General features: G+C 37.2%; 1 protein-coding gene and 1 non-coding gene across 2 annotated transcripts in view; both read left to right on the top strand.

Moving 5' to 3' along the window:
• Positions 1–21,659, top strand: part of LOC150086736 (uncharacterized) — a 34,106-nt gene that overhangs the window by 10,821 nt on the left and 1,626 nt on the right. Inside the window, exons 3-5 of the mRNA XM_090371551.1 lie at positions 8,218–8,268; positions 17,813–17,843; positions 19,200–19,284. Of these exons, the coding sequence (XP_090227677.1) occupies positions 8,218–8,268; positions 17,813–17,843; positions 19,200–19,284 (167 nt within the window). The remainder of the gene's footprint in view (positions 1–8,217; positions 8,269–17,812; positions 17,844–19,199; positions 19,285–21,659) is intronic.
• Positions 14,716–14,797, top strand: TRNAL-AAG (transfer RNA leucine (anticodon AAG)). Its single transcript has one exon. It is a non-coding gene; the product is annotated as a tRNA-Leu (tRNA).

Genomic DNA, 21,659 nt, shown 5'->3' with positions numbered 1-21,659 from the left:
GAGCACAGATTTCGAGAACAAATGGATCTGGAGCTTTATTGGTATCAAGATTGTTCAAATTTAATCTAACATCCTTTTGATGGAAGACCACAGGTGGCATTGAATGGAATCTACAGGAATGGTAGGAGATGGTTTACCAAGATCAGTAGGAATACATGACTTAGAAGAAAAGTGGGATGCTAGCAGGTCAAATTTATCTTTAGCTGAGATGGCACCGGAATCATTGGGTTTTAACAGAGATGGGTGTAGAGTTGGGCTTAATTCGGCAAGAGACCAAAATACTCGACAACCGTTTGGACAAGCTTCAAGTTTTCTACTCTTAGCTTGTTTAAAATCTCGTTTGGACTGATTAATAACTACTTTACGATTGTTGCGAGTAAGGGAGAAAGTAATCCTGGAGATTTGGATGCCAGCTAATTTCCATATGCAACATTCTTCTCTTGAACAGCCTTTGCACATTTTTTGAAAAACCAAGGTTTGGACAAATGATGAGATTTTAAAGTACAAGGTCAAGGTGTGTTTGTTTCAATTTCCGTACTTCATTACATTAATTAACACCATTTCAAAAGTATTACTATTAGGCCACAGCAACCAGACCCACTTGTCCAGTAATTGTACAGGACTCAACCACTTTGCCTCTTAACTCATAAAGACTATCAATATCCTGATGTGACTTTACAAGTCACATCTTGACAGAAACCACACTCTGCTCAAGAACCACTGACACAACCAATAGACAACCTCTCTGTTAATTCTATTAAATCCAATTTTATATTTATAGCAAATAATCTACAAAACCCAACATCATTACCATCGTGGAACCAACATATTTACTTAAAAAAGAAAACTAAGGACTTATTTACAGAAAACATATTTAATGGACAAAAAAAGAATAATAGTTCTTGTCCTTGAACACAAACTCTGGATTACTTGGCATCACTCTTTACAGATCAACTCCAATTAGTCTCTTCCTACGTGAAAACAATTTATCCGCAAAATCACAAAAAGCTAGGAAATTTTCTTTATCATTGACAACACATGGTAGGTCATCTTCATTGTACACTTCTGTAAGAAGCTATTTCTTAAGTCTGTATAGAGATAGCAGTTAAATATTAAATGCTCCATGGTCTCAGGAGCACCACACTTACATAATGGAGAGGCAGCCAACCCCAGAGTGAACAAGTTGGAGTTCAAGCTGCCATGCCCTGTTAGAAGAAAAGATACATTCACACCTGGGCAAAACCAGGCCAACCGTTGCTTGGTAAATTCTGATATGTTAGGAAGGTAACTGAAAGTAATTTTACCAACTTCTGCATTGCACCAAGTTTGCCAACTATTAACAAACTCTCTTCTAACTCTACAATTATCTTCCTTAGTTGGTATGTCTAAAATAATTGAATAGTGCTCACTATTGCAGGCAGAGCTTTCCAACGATAATATTGTAAGTTGTGGAACTTCATATTGAATAGGAAGTTTTCCACTCAATACTTGGAGTGCCATTGTCGACACTGTTCTGCAATTTCTTGTGATTGCAAGAATTGAGTAATGCAATAGGACGATAGGTGGAAGGAACATTGAGGGGTTTGTTAGGATTTTTAACCAGAATTTTAAGATTGGCTTGCTTCCAGGGAGTTGGAAAACGCCCATCAGCCAAACAGGAATTAAGAAGATTAACAATTAGTTGTGGTTTGATTGTCCAGATTCTTTTTAATATTGCAACTTCAAGTAAATCTAAGCCTGGACATTTATTATCCTTCAAAGAATCAATAGCTGTGCCAATTTCAAGATTAGTAAACGGGTCTTCATCAGTTAATCCAGAATACATCAAGTACTCCATCCTTAAATTTATTTGTTCCTTACTCTCTGGTACACAAATGTCTTGGTAAATAATGCTATCCAATATTGCATTCATCGACTTTGTCCAAGAAAGAGTCTCTTGCCCATCAGCCAAGAAAGACGACACGATCTCACCAGGGTGCAATTTCTCCGCTATAATTTTGTAAGTCCCCACGGTTCATCCTTTACTGTCGATTTAACCAGTTGTTCCCAAGCATTCTTCTTTTCTCTATAAATTTGATTAAAGTAGGTCCGCCTGACCAGTTTGTAAAGGCCACCCAGACGGTCCACCTCAACCCTTGCCCTTTTATTTCTCTTGGCACACTGGTAGTTACGCCGAGCAGTTTTCAATTCATTTCTCAGATTTGTGAGATCCTGAGACCACCAGGGCACATGATTCTGTTTTCTTTCTCTTTTTCTTTGTAAGAGAGGCATCACAGACCAACCTTATTGGGTCATTTACGGCTTCCATCTGCTCCATTGCCTGCAGCTGCCTAATTCTCTCGATGTTATCAGCCATGGCTTCTACACACATCCTGTTCTCAAAAGTTTCCCAGTTTGCACCCTGAGTCCTGTACCTTGGAAAATTGTATGAGTTCCTTCTTGCCGTACAGCCTGAATCCATAACAACTTCAAACGTTATAGGGTTATGGTCACTTGCTGACCATGTAGTTCTAACTTGCCAGTTTCTTATGTTTTGTCCAAATGTAGAGTTGGACACCGTGATATCTATGAAGGATTGACCAGATGTAGTTCAAGTAACATGCGTTCCATGGAATTCCATACTTTGCCAACCTCGGCAATCATGGAAGGGGTAATCTTAGTCCCATTCTTAAGAAAGTCAAATAAACTATTCTTCAGAGCAAAAACGTAATCAAGAACAGCAGATTCATCTAAATGGACTGTCTCATTATTCTGACCATTATCAGTTACTTTTGTCCTTTCTTGGACCAGTGCAAGTGGGGGAAAATGTTGCCCTAAAATATCAACAATATTGATAGAAGGGTCCTGGAAATCCTCCAGTCCAGCCTCCACCAGTTCCGGGGCAACGGTCAAATCCCCTGGTCTGGAAGTTGAGCAATTTTCGTCAGACATAGTTACTAAAGTTATTGAGATGTACAATAATTATACATAAGTTGGACAACTCTTAAAACATCTTCAATAGACATTTATGCTATAATTATTATATTTATGACGCCATCAGTTAGATCAGAACAATATTGCATCCAATTGTTATTTGAGATTAGAGTTAGAATCAAGTGGGTTACTGCATCAAGGATGGTGTCACCAATCAGAGACAGTCGTGCTGGTCGCGTGATCAACGATGGCAAACAAAGGCTTTGTTTACTACCACGGGGAAGAAGCAATGGCTGCCTCCATAGGTACATAATTATAGGACACAAAATTTACAGCTACGCAAAAACTAGTTTGTAGTGAGCCAATCATCTAAATAATAACATGAATCACTATTGCTATTCAAGAATAGTTCACTGCACAACTCAATTTTTAAAATAAGCAATATCAAGGTGATCCACAACAGAAAATTGCAATGTTAACAACAGCCAAACCTATATGGCATTTCAACTCTGTGTTCTGTTGAAAGCAACGACGCACAGCCCGAAATTAAAATTACTCATATTTTCGAAATGCCTTAGAAGTTGGGCACAAATAAACCATCAACAACTCACCAACACCTAGAGAACTTGATGGGCACAATTTTAATCCAAAGAGAAGACTTTGAACCACTTCGAAGACACAAAATAACAGAGCACCAAATTCATACAACTGACCAGTACTTGGTCAGCGCCACCACTCGATTCTAAGGTACAATGTGGAATAAAGGATTTCAAGAAAAATTTCGCTGACATGATCTAAGCAAATATTGACATGAAAAGACTGAAAACCGTAATCCAGCCAAGGAAAAGAAGAATAGCAATCTCGCAGTTCATATTGCATTCTTGTAATGCAAAAGCTGAGAATTGTCAAAGAGAGAAATGCTCCATTGGAGAAGAGACCATCACTAGATTGTGATTTGAGGTGCCCAAAAGACCACTCACTTTGATCGTGTACTTGAAAGGGTTGTTTGTGGGAAAAAAACCAAGTATTGGTTGTGTGGGTAGGATTATAGGGTATTCTGGTTGGCAAATTAACAATCTGTGAGAGGTCATTAGTAATTGCAAAAGCCTCAGCATCTCGACCAGCTGGGTCGGTTGGTGACGCACATTACCTCACTGTTAGGAAAGCTGGAAGGTCAAGTTTCAAAGAAAGGAATTCAAACAGTTTCAAATGATTGGTGGAGTTGGGAGAACGGTAGAGACAACAGATGAATTTGACACAATGAGGTGAAAGTGCACAAGTATACTTGTTTAGATGAATGGTTATAAATCTATAATGATTGCCTATAAATTTCATCCAAGCCGCATTAATTGGTGTTCTGCAAAATACTTGGATATTCTGAACTTGGCTCACACTTGGATATTCTGACAACAGACACATCTTTTGTTTAAATTGACTGCTATTTTTAGACAACCATTGTAATGTTGTCCCTTTAACAACAGAGGTATATCATTAACCACAACAGAGTGGGTAATGAAGTGCCTCATCTGCACTATCATCAATGTTTCTCCTTGGAGAAAGAGTTATTTAAATACTGAAGACGTGCCAGTCGCAGTGGAACGCTAAGTATCGATCAAACACTGTCAACAGGTGTAGCCACTTACAAGAAACATTTTTCTATGCGTCTGACGCAGCTACAACTGTCACGGGACATCACTGGACGGGCGTTCACGCTCGATTTGGTTTTCGAAGTGAATTTTGATGAAAAATCAAGGCGTATTTCAATTATTGAAAGTGGAACAGTAAATAGAGTGCACGTGCCAGGGTTTCCAAAAAATTCGGGACCAAATTGATTGAGAAAGCTCTCGTCGTGAACTCCCTCCTATCATGGCTTGGCAAAATAGACAGGAGCGCAGCAATAAGGCAATCACAAAGGACTTGGATGCAAAGGACATCAATTGACATCATGTATTTAGATTTCAGTACAGCTTTTGATACCATTCCATGTACAATGAGTGGCCATTTTATTAGGCACACCATCCTTTTCATAAAATTCAGCGCTCCTTCTATAACATGGATCGAAGGAACTGATTGGTTTGAAGCTATCCGGAGTCCATGGTTCCATCCTGTCAGGTGTCAGCAATGTGTCGTGGTGCACATTGCTCCCCTTGATACCAGTGGAGCACACTTAGATGTCACTGGTTACCTGGAAATTGTTTCCGCTCATGACTGTAATGTATCTATCTAAGAATGGATTCTTCCAACAGGATAATTCACCATCCCAAAAAGGCAAGAACTGCGCAGAACTGGCTCCAGAAACATCAAAATTGATTCAGACTACTGCGGTGGCTTCCTCAGTCAGTAGATCTCAATTCAGATCAGACATTTACTCTCACTTATCCGAAAGTATTCAATTTGCGATAACTTTGGGAAGGAAGCAAATGAGTTAACGTGGACCATTATCCCTTCAGCATACTTTCGAAAGCTGGTAGAGGCCCTTCCATGGTGTATCCATAATGTTCTGAGTGCTAAAGGGTGCCCTACTTACTATTCGGTCGATGTACCTAATAAAGTGGCCACTCGCTGTATATGGCTGTTGTATAAATTGCAGTAGTGTAGTATCAGGAACACGTCACTACTATAGACAAAAGGAATGGTTGAGTAGTTCGGGACAGAATAGTTATAAATGGGCGCTGTGCTTCATGGACTAATATGATGATGGGGTACAACAGGGGTCGGTCAGGTAGGATTTCTTGTTTTGGTGGAAGAAAAACTCAAGTTTCCGGGAAAGGGGATGACCCACGCCTCAGCCCGACTAACTTAGCCACAGAGTGAAAAAGCCCAAAAAAGTTCCTCGTGTCATTGATGGAATTTGAACCATGTCTACTTGGTGTGGAGAAGACCGTGATTATAGCTACTGTGTATCTGCGCGGACATTGCGATGTCAAAGAGGATTGAATTGCTCTTGCTAAAATTTTCTCGTTCACATTCCTCCACCTGTATCTAATAAGATTCTCCAGAACTTGAACCACTGCCTGACTTCATAATCAGGACTTAAATGTACCTGGATTTTTTTTCCGAAACTCTGTGCAACAGATACCTTGTTGAACGTCTTAAAGACCTTCGGTGGAGTTAAATATTCCAACCAGTTCCAAAATGCAATAGAGTGAAACCTCTCTTAATGAATACCTCTATAAGGGAAACCTCTTGTTGTGGGCACTCAGACCTGGAACCCGCCCGACCAGAAGCGTAAAAAAATACATTAGTCGAAATCTCCAAAACGGACACTGCCTAATACGAAAGCCTCTTGAGTAGCACGGCTGGTATAATCAACGTCCTCCCCATATTGAGGGAAAAGACCTGAGTTCGAATCCCGTCAAAGGCACGAGGAATTTTTGTGGACTTTTGTCACATTGTGGCTAAGTTAGTCGGTTTCAGGCGCGGGTAGCATAGTTTTTCCTCCCGGAAACAAGGGATATTTGTCCAATAAACAGCAAATTGACCACAGAACAACTTACAGACATATTATATACAGATCAATATGACCTAAGACTTATAGTTCTGCAATGGTACAGAAAATTCATAAAGGATCCATGTTTGTGAAATCATCCTGTAAGAAGTTGTGTCTGAATAAAGTTGAAAGACGACGCATTGGATGTTATTTTTTACTTACCCTGTAGGCGTATTCACTCATGATCGTGTTAACATGAACCCCTGGAATTGGCAGCATCTGATCTTTTTCCAAGACATATACAAGCCTCTACTTCTGTGGATAACTTCGAGACATACCAGATATGTCTCCAAGTTATCTACCTTTCTGTTTTCTATGAATCCTGAAGATTCATGCATCCCCAACTACATTGGTAGTTGTTTAATAATTGAATGAAATCATCATAAATCATGAATCATCATAACTCATTGAATAAAATCTTCATTAATCTTAATATTTATTAATCTAATATTAACATTAACAACATTACCATATCAGCTAAGGTTTTTGACACTTAACATCAAACTTCATGCTAATGAAGTATGTTGTCCAACAACATACTTCATTAGCACGTTGTTGTCCAAGTAACACTTGTACATTAATATTAATATCATCAGTGACCGCATTAACACATCATGATATATTGACACTGCCAATGGCAAAGCAATTTAAGCTGTTTAGCACTAATATGTTAATATAAAAACACTAGCACATTAGTGTTAATGCGTTAACGATTGACTATTAGTACATTAATATTAATGTCATCAATGATCGCTTTAACACATCATGACATAGTGACACTTTGTCAATAGCAAAGTAATTTAAGCTGTTTAACATTAACATTAATATGTTAATATAAAAACACTGGCATATTAGTGTTAATGTGCTAACGCTTTACCATTAGTACATTAATGTTAATGTCATCAACTACCGCATTAACCCATCGTGATATATTGACAATAATGTGGTAAATACTTTGCTAATAGCAAAATAATTTAAACTGTTTAATATTAACACTAATATGTTCATATAAAAACACTAACACATTAGTATCAATGTGTTAACTGTTTACTATTAGTACATTAAAGTTAATGTCATCAATGGCCACATCAGGATATATTGACAATAATGTGGTAAACACTTTGGCAATTGCAAAATAATTTAAGCTATTTAACATTAACACTAATATGTTAATATAAACTTTTAGAACATTGGTGTTAACGCATTAACACTAATGAGTGAATGCTGCCATTTGCCACAATAAAATATTAATATTGACACTAACAATGTTATTATCAGTGTTAATGTGTTAACGCTTTATCATTAAGGGCTAACAATGTTATTATCAGTGTTAACACGTTAACACTGATAATGGAAAGCGTTAAATGTGTTAACGCTTCATCATTTAGTGCTAACAATGTTATTCTTAGTATTAATGCGTTAACGCTTTACTACTAAGCGTTAAAATGTTATTATTAGTGTTATGTGTGTTAACGGTTTATGATTTAGTGCTAACAATGTTATTATCAGTGTTAATGTGTTAACGCTTTACTATTAAGCGCTAACAATGTTATTATGAGGGTTAATGTGTTAACGCTTTACTATCAAGTGCTAGCAATGTTATTATGAGTGTTAATGTGTTAACGCTTTACCATTAAGCGTTAACCATTACTACATTAATACTAATGAGTGAACGCTGCCATTTACCACATTAGTACATTGTGATTAATGTTAACTTTTAATGTGTTCGGCTAACAACGTTATTATTAGTGTTAATGTTAATTGAACTGAGCGATGGCGTAACATTTATGTGCATTTGTTTTTGTTCTCTTCAGGATTCCGTCGAAGGGTTCGACATAGCCAAGTTCAAGAAGGCGAACAGCAAAGTAAGTGGAGACGTTTTATTCGATACGCTATCGCCGCTACTTAAAGCTGGTTTGTGGGTCACGTGATTGACGCAGACGGTGGTGTCCGTGTTGAAGACGAGGTGCGGATTTAATAGATGTAAATGTCGATCGCGTTTTCTACGAAGCGGCCGACATGGCACGGCTAATGGACCGAAGTAAACTTGTCTGTTTCGGGGATGTAATCACGAAGACGCAAATACGGCCCGTAATAGGGTCGGCGTGGGACAAAATACGCTTACGTGTCCTCAACGGCCCGGTTACCTTGGCAGTGTTGATTTCCTTAGCGGCGGAGATGAACGTGGCGTTGTGATAACATTCTCATTTGCCGGCGAACATCCAGAGCGTGCGTACGACTCGTGGCGGGCCCTTTGCGTGAGTTCACGGCCTCGAAATCGCGGCTGACGCGCGAGCTGGTTAATATTAGAATTCGCCCGAGTAAAGAAAGCGTTAGTGTGCCGGGCACGTGCGTGCTGTTCTGCCCATCTAATTGCTTTCTTTTTTTTTTTTTTTTTTTTTTTTAATATTTTGGGTTAACTTTTCTAGCACGCTCCATGTCCGGCTTTATTTGCATACTTCGTATCGCGTGTACCGTAACAGACAGATCATTGCCACAAAACTGAAGCACACACGAAAAAAGAAAAAGAAAAAAAGGCGCTGATCTTTCTGAATATTCATTCTGTCTTCAGGTGATTCTCTTCTTCCTTGTTTTTCTTTTTTTTTTTTTTTCTCTGCTTCTTCCTCTGCCTTTCCACTTTTCTTTCACTTTCTTTTGCTCGCTCTGTTACTACTTTTCCCTTTTTCTTTTACTTTCTAATTCTCTCTTTCTTCTCTTCCTTCTTTCTTTCACTTCTTCCATTCTTTCTTTTTTTCTTTTTCTATTGTCTCTCACTTTCTCTTTTTCTGCCTTTCTTTCACTTTCCAATTCTCTCTTTCTGCCTTTCCTTCTTTCTTTCACTTTCCGATTCTAATTTTCCGACTTTTTTTCTTTCAGTTTCTACTCCTGTCTTTCTATTTTTTTTTTTTTTGTTTCTTTCAAGTTTCTGCTTCTGTCATTGAACTTTTCTTTTATTCGGTTTGTTCGTCTCTCTTTCTCTCTTCGTTCTTTCAATAATCTTTCTAATTTTCTTTCTTTCTTTCAATTTTGAATTTTCTTTCTTACTTTCAGTTTCGAATTCTCTTTCTATTTTTTTCCCCCTCTATCTTTCAGGTCCTACTTTCCTTTCACTCGCCTATTATTTTTTTCCTTTCGTTTCATCCTTTTCTCTTGCTTTCTGCTGTTCAATTCTTATTGTGCATTGGGGATAGTTGAACGAAAACGCACAATCTTTGGTTAACAGGGACGAGTCCTTTTTGCCTTTATTAGACCGAATACGGATATTTGGGAAAATCGTTAATTCGGGACAATCCCAGGTTTTTTCGGGATTGTCCCAATTTTTGACTTAACGTCCCGATGTTCACAAAATGTTCTGCGTTCGCTGATTGTTAAATTTTTCATGTAAAACTATTTTTTAAAACTAAATATACGAACTTAAAATTAACAATATGCACTACCTAGTCAAAATATTATGACCACCTGCATAATAGTGGGTATGTCCTCTTGCCAGCAGCATCACTCCCAAAAGGCGAGGTATAGAACGTTGCAGGAGGAATGCAATATCACATTGCCAGGATTTCATCCCATAGATCTGGTAGTCCGCGGTGGAGGTTGTTGTTATTGTTGGTTTTAGGAGCATCAGCGACTAAACCCATATTGCTACATGTATATTGTCTGTAAGTTGCGTCTGTTCTGAGGTCGATTTTCTGTTTGCAGGACAAAAAACCGGAGTTTCCGGGAGAAAAAACCATGTCCCCTCGCCTCAGACTGACTAACTCAGCCACGTTGCGAAAAGGCCAATAAAAATTCCTTCGTCATCGATGAGACTCGAACTCAAGTCGAACTCTTTTCTTTATTTTTCTCTCTATCTTTTCTTTCTACCTTTTCCATATATCTTTCTTTATACATTGTTCCTGTCTCTGTCTTTTCCTCCATCTTTCTTTCTTTTTTCTCTCTTTCCTTTTATTCCAAATTTCTGAGGATAATTTTGAACTACTTCTAATTTCATTTCCTCTCTCTCTCTCTCAATCCATCTTTCCTACTCTCTTCCCTTTTCTATATCTTTCTTTCTATTTCTGTTATTTCTCCCCCTTATCCTGTATATTTCTCTCTTCTCCCTTCTTTCTTTCTTTATGTGCGTGCAATGGAACCATGGACTCCACAAATCCAGGCTCATATGATAATTACCTTTGAGTATTGATCTCATGCTTACTCTATAGGAGCACACCGCGTAGTAACGTGTAGCTAAGGGTTCATGCACATCGCTAATTGAAGTCTGCAATACACCACAAATACGTGTACAGTCCGGGCCCCTAGTAGACCCTATTTCGTGTATCAAATATATTACACTAAACGTACATTATATTGAACATTAAAGACACAAATACATACGTTTCGGACTGAATATATACGTCTTTTCATCAAGGTGCGCTGTGTACAATCGGATGGACACCAGAAAAAATTAAGTCACCCATCTAATTTTTCTATTAATATTTTATAACCCTTCCTTTCCACGAATTATTTCTTGAATTCTGATTTGCAGAGATTCATTTAGACCCCCATACACCCCCCCTTAATCAGTTTATTTCAGTATTAGGTCATTCCGAAAACAATTGAGCCCATTATTCCTTCAGGTTTGGTGGATAGGACTTAAATCTGATGCCTTGGCTGCCTAATTTAATTGCCCTACCATTTTCTCGTGCTCCTTATGCCAAGTTAAAGCAGTTGAGATCCTGAGGATGATTGTCATGCTAGAATACAGTAGTATCGAAATCACAGCCTCCCTCAAATCTCAAATGCTCAACAAAATGGTAAAGGCACCATCCACAATCTTTGTATGGACAGCCTATTTCATCGTGGTTGATATTTCAAGTAGAGGACCCACTTTGTAATAGTTTAAAGATCCTCAGAGTATTACTGACCCAATACCACTTTGTATGGAACCTTGCAAGCAGTCTGGATGAAAATCCTCATTGATCTCATTTGAATTGTGTCCTTGTCATCATCCTTAAAGTATCGGCAAAACTGGATTCGTCAGCCCACATGTCAAAGCTTTCTGATGAATAGTCCAGTTCTTTTTTAAGCTTTTCATCCCATCTTATGCTTTATGTCCAGCTGTTCAATCCTATACCAGATATCCATGATCATCAGGAGACATAAATATCCTAAGTTACAAAAAAAAACTGTTCTTTAAAAATTTATTTGAAGAGCAAAACAGGCCTAGATCAAAATCACAACCGATGGAGCCGCATCGGGTGAGTAAGGAGGATGTTCCATCTGAGGATTCAATTGTCCCTCTGATAATAGTGTGAACTGCCCGCTGTCGGTGAGGTTGTATTGTTAGTATCCGATTGTAACCGAATCTTCAATTCTCTTTAGGGGTGGTTACCAACGGCAATAGTTTATTTCTGTTTAAAATCGATTAAACGTTCCTATGATTTATTCAATGCTCTAATGATCTCTATACATCGCCTATTAGAAGTATCAAAGGTTGGTGAAATTTTAAATGATGCACATACACAACTTCGATCGTTGCAGAATGGAATGACGTAGTGGAAAACACCTTTACCCAAAAGATAACGTGCTTGCGTGCAAATGTACTAACGGTTTCTATGAAGATTGTAAGTGACCCTAGCATGTATTCTCATGATTTCCTAATAGATCTCCAAAGTGAGTTTTCTCTTATTATTTGAGGATGTTTATTGGGATTACAGTCAATGGTTTCAAGAGAAACCATTGAGTTAAACAAGAAATTTAAATTGAATTTAGAAGGACTCATCTTGTGTACACTTTATCCTTAATGAACTACAGGGCAGAAAGGTTTTGAACTATCTCAATCATCTAGGTTGGCAGCAAAAATCTGTCCAACCTGTCGCTGCTTAGTGTGTGGAGGACAGAGAGTACATGATAAACTCTCCACTGATAAGAGTCCCAGAGGTCTTGGACAGTTGTAACTAACTTTTAATTCGATCATGGCTTTAATTCTCTCATAGCCCATGATATTTACATCTTTGGAAATGTGGGGATTTGTGGGGGGGGGTGATTGTACACCTCACCCATTTGAGGTACCCGTATTCATCTGTTGCAAAGATCCAAGGGTTGTGGAAAGTACAGAGGCCCAAATTTCCTCTGTGTACACGATCAATGACAGCATAAAGATATGACTATATTTTAGGTTATAATGTGAATCACTCAAAGATGTACTTTCACCTGAGACAAAACATCCTGGAATGGAAGTAGTTAACATGATGCTGGAACTTCCTAGACTTGAAAATCAACTTCGGGTGAGGCCAACAGGCCAGTAATTAGTAGCCGAATAACCGTTGTGTTGAAGGAGTATCATCATCAGTCATTTTCTTTTTGGGAACTATATTCTAACTAAAGATTCATAAATAGTCCTTAAAGACGAAGAAAGGTAGACAGACTTGGAAAATTGTTTCACAGACCGAGATATACTACCATCCTCATCTATAGCGTTTAGCAAGAACTCCTCCCATGATGGCAACCGTCATAAGACAACAGTGTTACCAGAGCAACATCGATTTTTCCGCGTTTCTAGATCAGGCGTCTCTGTTGTGAGGCTGTTCTATCAGGTACCATTCATCCCTATTCATTGCAAAACTCAGAATAAAGCTGTATTCATCAATTAACAATTTTAATGGCCACCGCCTTAAACGTCACTTTCCAACATTAGAATCTGATGTAGACACAAAATTAGCGTTATGTAACGTAGTTTGAAATACGTGTGGACTTCGAAGGCCAATTTCTCAGCGATACCTGTGTGTTTTATGGCCAATTAGAGAAATGTAATGCCAAGTCTGTTCAGTCCCATAAGAATAAGTTTCTCTTTTTGGAATGGAACTTCTATGGATTGTACATTTGTAATGCGGCAGCTGTCAAGAATCAGATTTGATTGGCCTGTTTTTTACCTTTCAGTGGGCTATAATTTTTTCATTTTGCTGAAGACAGAATTCCATTTCATCATATTCAATTACCTCGATGCTTTTGTTAGGATCTGGTTGAAGGTTAAGTATTCATTATATTTATGATACGAGTGGGCCAGAGTTAGTGTCGATGGACCATTAAGGTCCTCTTGTGACCGATTGTCCATAACTGTTCGTACTTAGTCTTGGTGTAACCTCTAACCTTTGGCTTTAACAAGTAATCGCCATACTTTAGCAGGAAGCTTCACCCCCATGTGGGGAGGACAGCGATCGTAGCAACTGTGCTACCCACAAGGGCCACGAGAACTTCATTAGGCCTACAGCTAACGACAAACTAACTCTATCTCCAATTAAAAGTAACTTATTTCAATTGGAATCTCTCTCTCTCTCTCTCTCTCTCTCTCTCTCTCTCTCTCTCTCTCTCTTAATTTTGTCCACTAGGGTGCATTAGATCTTATGCTAGCGAAGAGATTCTATCTATACTTATTTTCTGTCTAAGATAGTTTTATCGTGAAAACGAGGACAACTCTATCTATCAGACTAATAAAAGAACAATGTTTAGCTTTTTTCATTTAAGTTTGTCTCCGATATCTCAGGTTTTTAATCCTTATTACGAATATGTCCTTGAAGAGTCAGCCGTCTCTTTTGTTGACATTTATGAAAAGGAAGATAATTTCAGTTATTATCTCTGCGTAATGGTATACTGTATTCTCTTTCTCTCTCTGTCTTTTATCACTTTCTTTCCTTAGCTGAAATTTGCACATTGACCTTGGCTAATGGCAATTATCCTTCTGTAATCTCCCCTGTCATTACCAGAGGAAATTTTAAAATTAGCAGAATCCCATGGTTAATGCGCTATTTATAGAAACGAAGTTTTCAGGGACTGAGATATAATATTCTCCAATCGAGACAGTTTCATATATCTCCGATAGAGGGCGCTCGGGAGGTCAGAATACAGAAACGCTCACTGGGTAGTGTTTCTGTTTAGGAATGCTAATTTTGGATTTAACCTCAGTTTCCTGGTGTTAACGCACTTCTGGGAGATTTTTAGTTTGTATGTAGACTGTGTGGTTTGAATATATAAATAAACAGGTTTGTTAGGAGGAGTTTGTTTTTGCACGTTCCTTCCCCCCCTTGCACTAGATTTATTTTTTTTTTTTTTTTTGCCCCTAAGAAGGGACAGACTTTAGTTTCTAGGGGCTAAGTTAACTTTTGCCACAAATATCCTCAAAAGTCAAAATAAACGTGTTATTAATTTTATTAATTAATTTAAAATATTATTTTAAAAATACATGTTTATCTTTCTGTTTTGTGCTTTCTTTCGAATGTTTCCCTATAAAAACAAACTTCTGTTCTAAAATATATAAATAGAAGATAAATTTAGCAGTTGGTAGGGTGGCCGAGCGGTCTAAGGCGCTGGTTTAAGGCACCAGTCTCTTCGGAGGCGTGGGTTCGAATCCCACCCCTGCCAAAAGACGGGTCTTTTGTCCCTTATCTAACCCAGCGACTCACATTTGGTGAATAGGGGCATTGACACACCCAAATGTGCCGGATATCATCATTCTTCTCTTTCTTGGTGATTCCCCTCTACTGCATTATAGCCAAAGTAGCTTATGCGCCATCAAACCCCCATAACAACAATCCCCTCTACTTTCCCCCCACAGGGTACTCAAAATATTTTTTGGCTGGTGCAGCATAAGTCTCAGGCTTCCTTGCACCATATGCCTAATAATAATAATTTGTAGATGGTTTTTTACAATTATACAATAAGCGTTCGTACCTCATAAAAAAACCATAATCTGAAGTATGTTAACTAGTTAACATACTTCAGTGATAACATATTTCAATAATAATGTTACTTAGTTAACGTACTTCAGTAATAGCAGTAATTAACATACTTCAGTAATAATGTTACCTAAAATGTTGCCTAGTTAACATACTTCAGCAATAGCAGTAATTCACACACTTCAGTAATAATGTTAACTAGTAACATACTTTAGTAATAAGAGTAATCAACATACTTCAGATATAGCAGTAATTAACATACTTCAGTAATAGTAGTGATTAACATACTTCTGTAATAATAATATTAACTAGTAACATATTTCAGATATAGCAGTAATTAACACACTTCAGTAATAGCAGTAATTAACACACTTCAGTAATAGCAAAATTAACACACTTCAGTAATAGCATACTTCAGAAATGATGTTAACTAACTAACATACTTTAGTAATAGCAGTAATTAACGTACTTCACTAGTAACGTATTTCAGTAATAATACCTAGTTAACATACTTCAGTAATAGCAGTAATTAACATACTTCAGTTATAGCAGCGATTAATATACTTCGGTAATAACATACTTCAGTAATAGCAGTAATTAACACACTTCAGTAATAACGTTAACTAGTTAACATACTTCAGTAATAGCATACTTCAAAATAATGTTAACTAGTTAACATACTTCAGTAATAGCAGTAATTAGCGTACTTTAGTAGTAACACATTTCAGTAATAATACCTAGTTAACATAGTGTAGTAATAACATTTCAGTAAAAATGTTATCTAGTTTAAATACTTCAGTAATAGCATACTTCAATAATAATGTTAAGTAATTAACGTACTTCAGTAACAGCAGTAATTAACACACTTCAGTAATAGCATACTTCAATAATAATGTTAAGTAATTAACGTACTTCAGTAACAGCAGTAATTAACACACTTCAGTAATAGCATACTTCAATAATAATGTTAAGTAATTAGCGTACTTCAGTAAAGCAGTAATTAACATACTTCAGTAATAATGTTACCTAAAATGTTGCCTAGTTAACATACTTCAGCAATAGCAGTAATTCACACACTTCAGTAACAATGTTAACTAGTAACATACTTTAGTAATAACAGTAATCAACATACCTCAGTAATAATAATATTAACTAGTAACATACTTCAGATATAGCAGTAATTAACACACTTCAGTAATAGCAAAATTAACACACTTCAGTAATAGCATACTTCAGAAATGATGTTAACTAACTAACATACTTTAGTAATAGCAGTAATTAACGTACTTCACTAGTAACGTATTTCAGTAATAATATCTAGTTAACATACTTCAGTAATAGCAGTAATTAACATACTTCAGTTATAGCAGCGATTAATATACTTCGGTAATAACATACTTCAGTAATAGCAGTAATTAACACACTTCAGTAATAGCATACTTCATAAATAATGTTAACTAGTTAACATACTTCAGTAATATCATACTTCAAAATAATGTTAACTAGTTAACATACTTCAGTAATAGCATACTTCAAAATAATGTTAACTAGTTAACATACTTCAGTAATAGCAGTAATTAGCGTACTTTAGTAGTAACACATTTCAGTAATAATACCTAGTTAACGTAGTGTAGTAATAACATTTCAGTAAAAATGTTACCTAGTTTAAATACTTCCGTAATAGCAGTAATTAACATACTTCAGTAATAGCATACTTCAATAATAATGTTAAGTAATTAACGTACTTCAGTAACAGCAGTAATTAACACACTTCAGTAACAGCAGTAATTAACACACTTCATAAAGCATACTTCAATAATAATGTTAAGTAATTAACGTACTTCAGTAGTAACATATTTCAGTAATAATGTTACCTAGTTAACATACGTCAGTAATAGCAGCGATTAACATACTTCAGTAATAATGTTAACTTGTTAACATACTTTAATAGGCGATTAATAGATTTCTACATGTTAACTAGATTGATTATACGTTATACGATAAATAAATATCATTGCTCTATGTTAACTAATTAACATATAGCAATTATATTATATGTTTACTAACAATCCAGCATTTTAATAAAAGTATTTTCAAGAATTTTTTTTTTTTGGCTGTTAAAAACAATTCATATTTCATTAAAGTGGATTTTCATATTCAATTTCATAAAATTGATTATGAAATTTTTAAAATTTCGTATAGAATTATTTCATAATATATTTATTTACGCTGCTTAAAATAATAAAATTAAATTAATAAAATCTTGAGAGAGTTCGAACTCCCCTAAAATTAATAGGAAATGCGTACGTTGTCTAACTTGGTCTGATTGGCATCATACGTCACACACGAATGACGTCATTGCCAAGAGAGAAGATTTTCAGTGTCATTAGACATTGAGTAACATATGGATTGTTATTTGTAGATAACTTTGTCAGCACTCGGATGTAATGGGTTGCTTCCTTGGGCCCTTTTGTATATTTGTCACGCAACAGTGATATTTGGGGAAATTTCTGAAAATTCAATATTTAAATCTTATTTGCATGACAAAGGAGTGGGTTCGAAATGGTACCCTTATGAGTTTTCGATACTCAAAAGGGTACCAACTATAAGTGGTGAAGAATACATAATTTAAACATTAAATGTAATTTTAGTTTTGTGATCAACTCCTTCTTAACTTTAATGAAGACTTGTTTTTTTGCAGGCAGGTGGACTTCAAAGACTTGGTGGAGTAGGTAAGATTTTTTTATAACAGTCTTTGATGTTGTTGTTGTTGTAGGGTTTTAGGAGCATTGGCAACTAAGGCCATATTGCTCCATATATATTGTTTGTAAATTGCATGCGTTTTGAGGGCAATTTTCTGTTTGCTGGATGAAAAACTCGAGGTCCAGGACAAAAAACCATGCTACTCTCGCCTGAGACCGACTAACTCAGCCATTTTGTGAAAAATGGCCCATAAAATTTCTCATGTCATCGACGGGACTCGAACTCAGCTATTTTCCACCTGGTGTGGAGAGGACAGCGTTCCTACCAACTGCGCTACCCACGAGGGCCCCAAATAAGATAGTTTTTCACTTTGATTCAAGTGATGTTGATATATTGCGCATGCTCATAACGCAATATCAAATTCATGGTGCTATTGCAATGCTAGTGTGCAACTTTATTGGATTATCTTTTGTAAGAATATTTATTTCTTTTCGATCCAAAAATCCTTACTTTACTTATATAATTCAAGGATTGACGACTTTTAGTATCCCCGATCACTATATAAAAGAAAACAAAAATTCCATGGTGGAAGCTGGACTCGAACCTGCACATCCAAAGAGACTGGTACCTTAAACCAGCGCCTTGGCATGCTCAGTCACCCTACCACCTGTTAATGCGTCCTCTGAGGTCTAATTTAAGATAATAATTTAAAATTGACGCATAAGACAATGAGTTTTGGTTACCATACATCCGGAATGTAGAAAGTTGCCCAGGCGCTCCGGCCCGTTGGTCAAAAGTACAAGAAAGGTGTCGTAATTGGCCATCTAATATTCCACACACATAAAAAAAAATGTTTGTAAGGAGGGATTAGTGTTTTTGATCGATAGGACTAGGGCTGAGAATGAATGCACTGTCTTCTTGGTTTTATCGTGTCTGCGCTACCCCAGTGTGCTCTTGGATGTGTTTACGTTTTCTCAAAATGTAAACACATCCATGAGTAGACGTCAACAGCTTTGTTTATAAGTAAATCACTGTTAGTCTGTTCTAAAAACTAAAGTTTTGTTCGAAAGAGCAAATACAGTTAGTTTGATACTTGATTCTGTTTTTGTAGCTATTTGTTTTTGTAGCTATTTAATAGTATGTTTATAAACCCTAAAAAACAAGAACTAGAACTTACACGTATGTATTATTTCATTACTCTCGAACCAGCATTTTTGATGTATTTTTCCTATACAACAGAAACAGTGCGCCTAATTCCAGATAACAAAAGTCGTAGACACCTGATGAAGTCGCCAAAAGCGTGACAGTTTTATTATTATGAAGTTTTTCATTTAATATTTTTTCCATATTTAAAATAATATACTAACGAAACTGTAACATTCTAGGTATAAACCATCGCCAGGATAGCGCCCTCTTGTGGCGATTTGGGTTAGCCAGTCCAGAAAGTTTTACATTTAGCACAACAACCAGGCAAGTTCATGACCTTTATAGATGTAGTTTGATCGTAAGGCCACCTGGTGGCGCATATCGTAAGTTTCATGACTATTAGGCCATCTTATCCTCATTCTGGTAAGATTTTAATCCTGAAACTTATAGTAGTCACCACCAGATGGCTTTGTGATCATTTTATGATGGATTTACTTACTGTATTTAATTTCCAGAGTATTTTTTCTCTAAATTGATTCCTTCGTACAGTTTAATATTCACAAAACAAGTTTTAAATTAATTTTAAAAGTTTCTGTGACATTTAACATTTCCTGCTGGAGACGAAAGCAAAAAAGTTTGACGAGAAGTAATGACGAAATCAGGAACGCTAGCTCGTGGAGAATCTCGGCCCTTGTACGTGCACCTAGTGGAGAAGTCTTTGTCGAACACAAGACTTCGTGACGGAAAACAGGCTTACTTTAAATATTATTTCAAATATGCACGCAATGTGTAATTCAAAAGTATTATACAACCTTGAATAGTCAAATTAATTACCCTCCCCCAGGTATCAAAGACTTGTTCCGTACCCTCATGAACTATTCAGTGCTTGAGACTTCATGTTACCCTCTCCAGTTGTGAGGTATGACACCAGGAAACGCAGGGTGTGGCGCGTGCTGAATTCTCATGAGATTTCCTCGGACCTTGACTACTCCAGCAGATAGAAAATATGGATCGCTCGACCTACAAGCGGTTTATTTGCACGGAGGATATCTGTCGCTCTTTTCTCTACGACCGATCGTTGGTGTGGCCTTTGTAGACACGGCAGAGGTCGCTGCAGGACCACGATTGTTTTCTAGGAAATTTCATAAACAGCGAAATGAGTCCACAAAATATTTCTTTATGTTTGATGAAGGAATTTCAACAAGTTATGGACAGAATTATACAAGATGTATTAAAGTAACAATCTTTGGTTACAGTTAAAGTTAATTATAATCAATTCGCTAAACTTTTATAATTATTATTCCAGATCATTAGGATTCTTTCGTATCGATGAGAACTCGATTGGCATAGATTTATAAAATTCTATTAGGCATTATTTTTTTGTCCACTACTGTACACACATCAGTTTCTTTATCTGATAACTACTTTGCTGATCTTCTGTGATTCCTTCAGACGCATTTGTTTACTTAAGGCGTTTATAAGTGATATACTGCTCGAAAAAATTATCAGAACGCGTAGTGTAACTCGTGCAGATATCTTTAGTTTCAAGATATTCCTCCACCACTTGAGCTTTATGTGCAGTGGCGTTGTCGTGCATGAAAAAAAAATCTGGACCAGCCGCACCCCTTAAAAAGTCGCACTGGGGTTCCAGGATCTGTTCTCGGTACTTTTGCGCGTTTATTGTACCCCAATCAAAAACATGAAGAGGGGTGTGGCCGTTAATCATTATTCTGTCCCACACGAGAACACCGCGTCCACTGTAGGTGCCCCTTTCTCTGATGTTGGATGGATGGTACCGCATTCCTCATTGTCTCCAGATGAAAGAACGTCTGGAATCTGTTTGTAGGCTAAAACGGGACTCATCAGAGAACTGTGCCCCATTTGTCAGGGCTTCAAATCACATGCTCATGATACTAGTTTCGACGAGCTTTGCGGTAGTTTGGGATTAATGGGATACAACCATGCTTCCATGCGTAGAGTCCACTTGAATTGAGTCCTCTTAACACAGTCCGGTTGGAAATGTTTTTACCTATGGCCACAGAAACCCCAAGAGATAGTCGATGACAGGACATCGTAGAGTTCCAGCTTGCTGTTACAGCCAGATAGTGGACTCTTCTGGTTGATGCAGCTCTCAGTAGCCCTTGGTCAGGTCTTCTTGTAATGGTTCTTGTCTCCTGAAACTGCTTCCATGGTGCAGAGGCGACATTATGTGATGCATTAAGCAAACCTGCCACCTCCGCCTGCGACTGCTCGACTTCAAGTCGTCCAACTGCCCGCCATCTCAAAAAATCATTTAAATGACAACGATTTTCCATCCTACGTACTGGAAATGTGGCTATCCCACTGATCCAGCCAAAAAACAGGAATGAAGTGATGTGGTCCCAACCCGTGTTTTTATAGGAATGAATAATTTGCATAATTCTCTGTAAGGTGGTAGATCGATTTCTACTGGATCTCCGAATTTGCATGTCAGGATGCCTCTTATATCAGATATTTGACTTCGGCGACACTGTTCACAATGATATATTCATGAAAAACATTTTCTTCTGTTAATTTTGTCGCGCAGTGTAGTAAAATTCACATTACAGGTGGTAATTAAATTTCGATCTGCGCTGGTAGAACAGTGGTATCGTCACCGTCTTCCCCACACCGGGTGGAAAAGGCCCGGGTTCGAATCCTGTCGATGACGCGAGGAACTG

The sequence above is a fragment of the Mastigoproctus giganteus genome, chromosome 4 (genome assembly GCF_048544385.1).
Source record: "Mastigoproctus giganteus isolate SK-2022 chromosome 4, ASM4854438v1, whole genome shotgun sequence".
Taxonomy (NCBI): Eukaryota; Metazoa; Arthropoda; class Arachnida; order Uropygi; family Thelyphonidae; genus Mastigoproctus; species Mastigoproctus giganteus.
The sequence above is the reverse complement of the archived record's forward strand: the minus strand, read 5'-3'. Positions and strand labels throughout refer to the sequence as shown.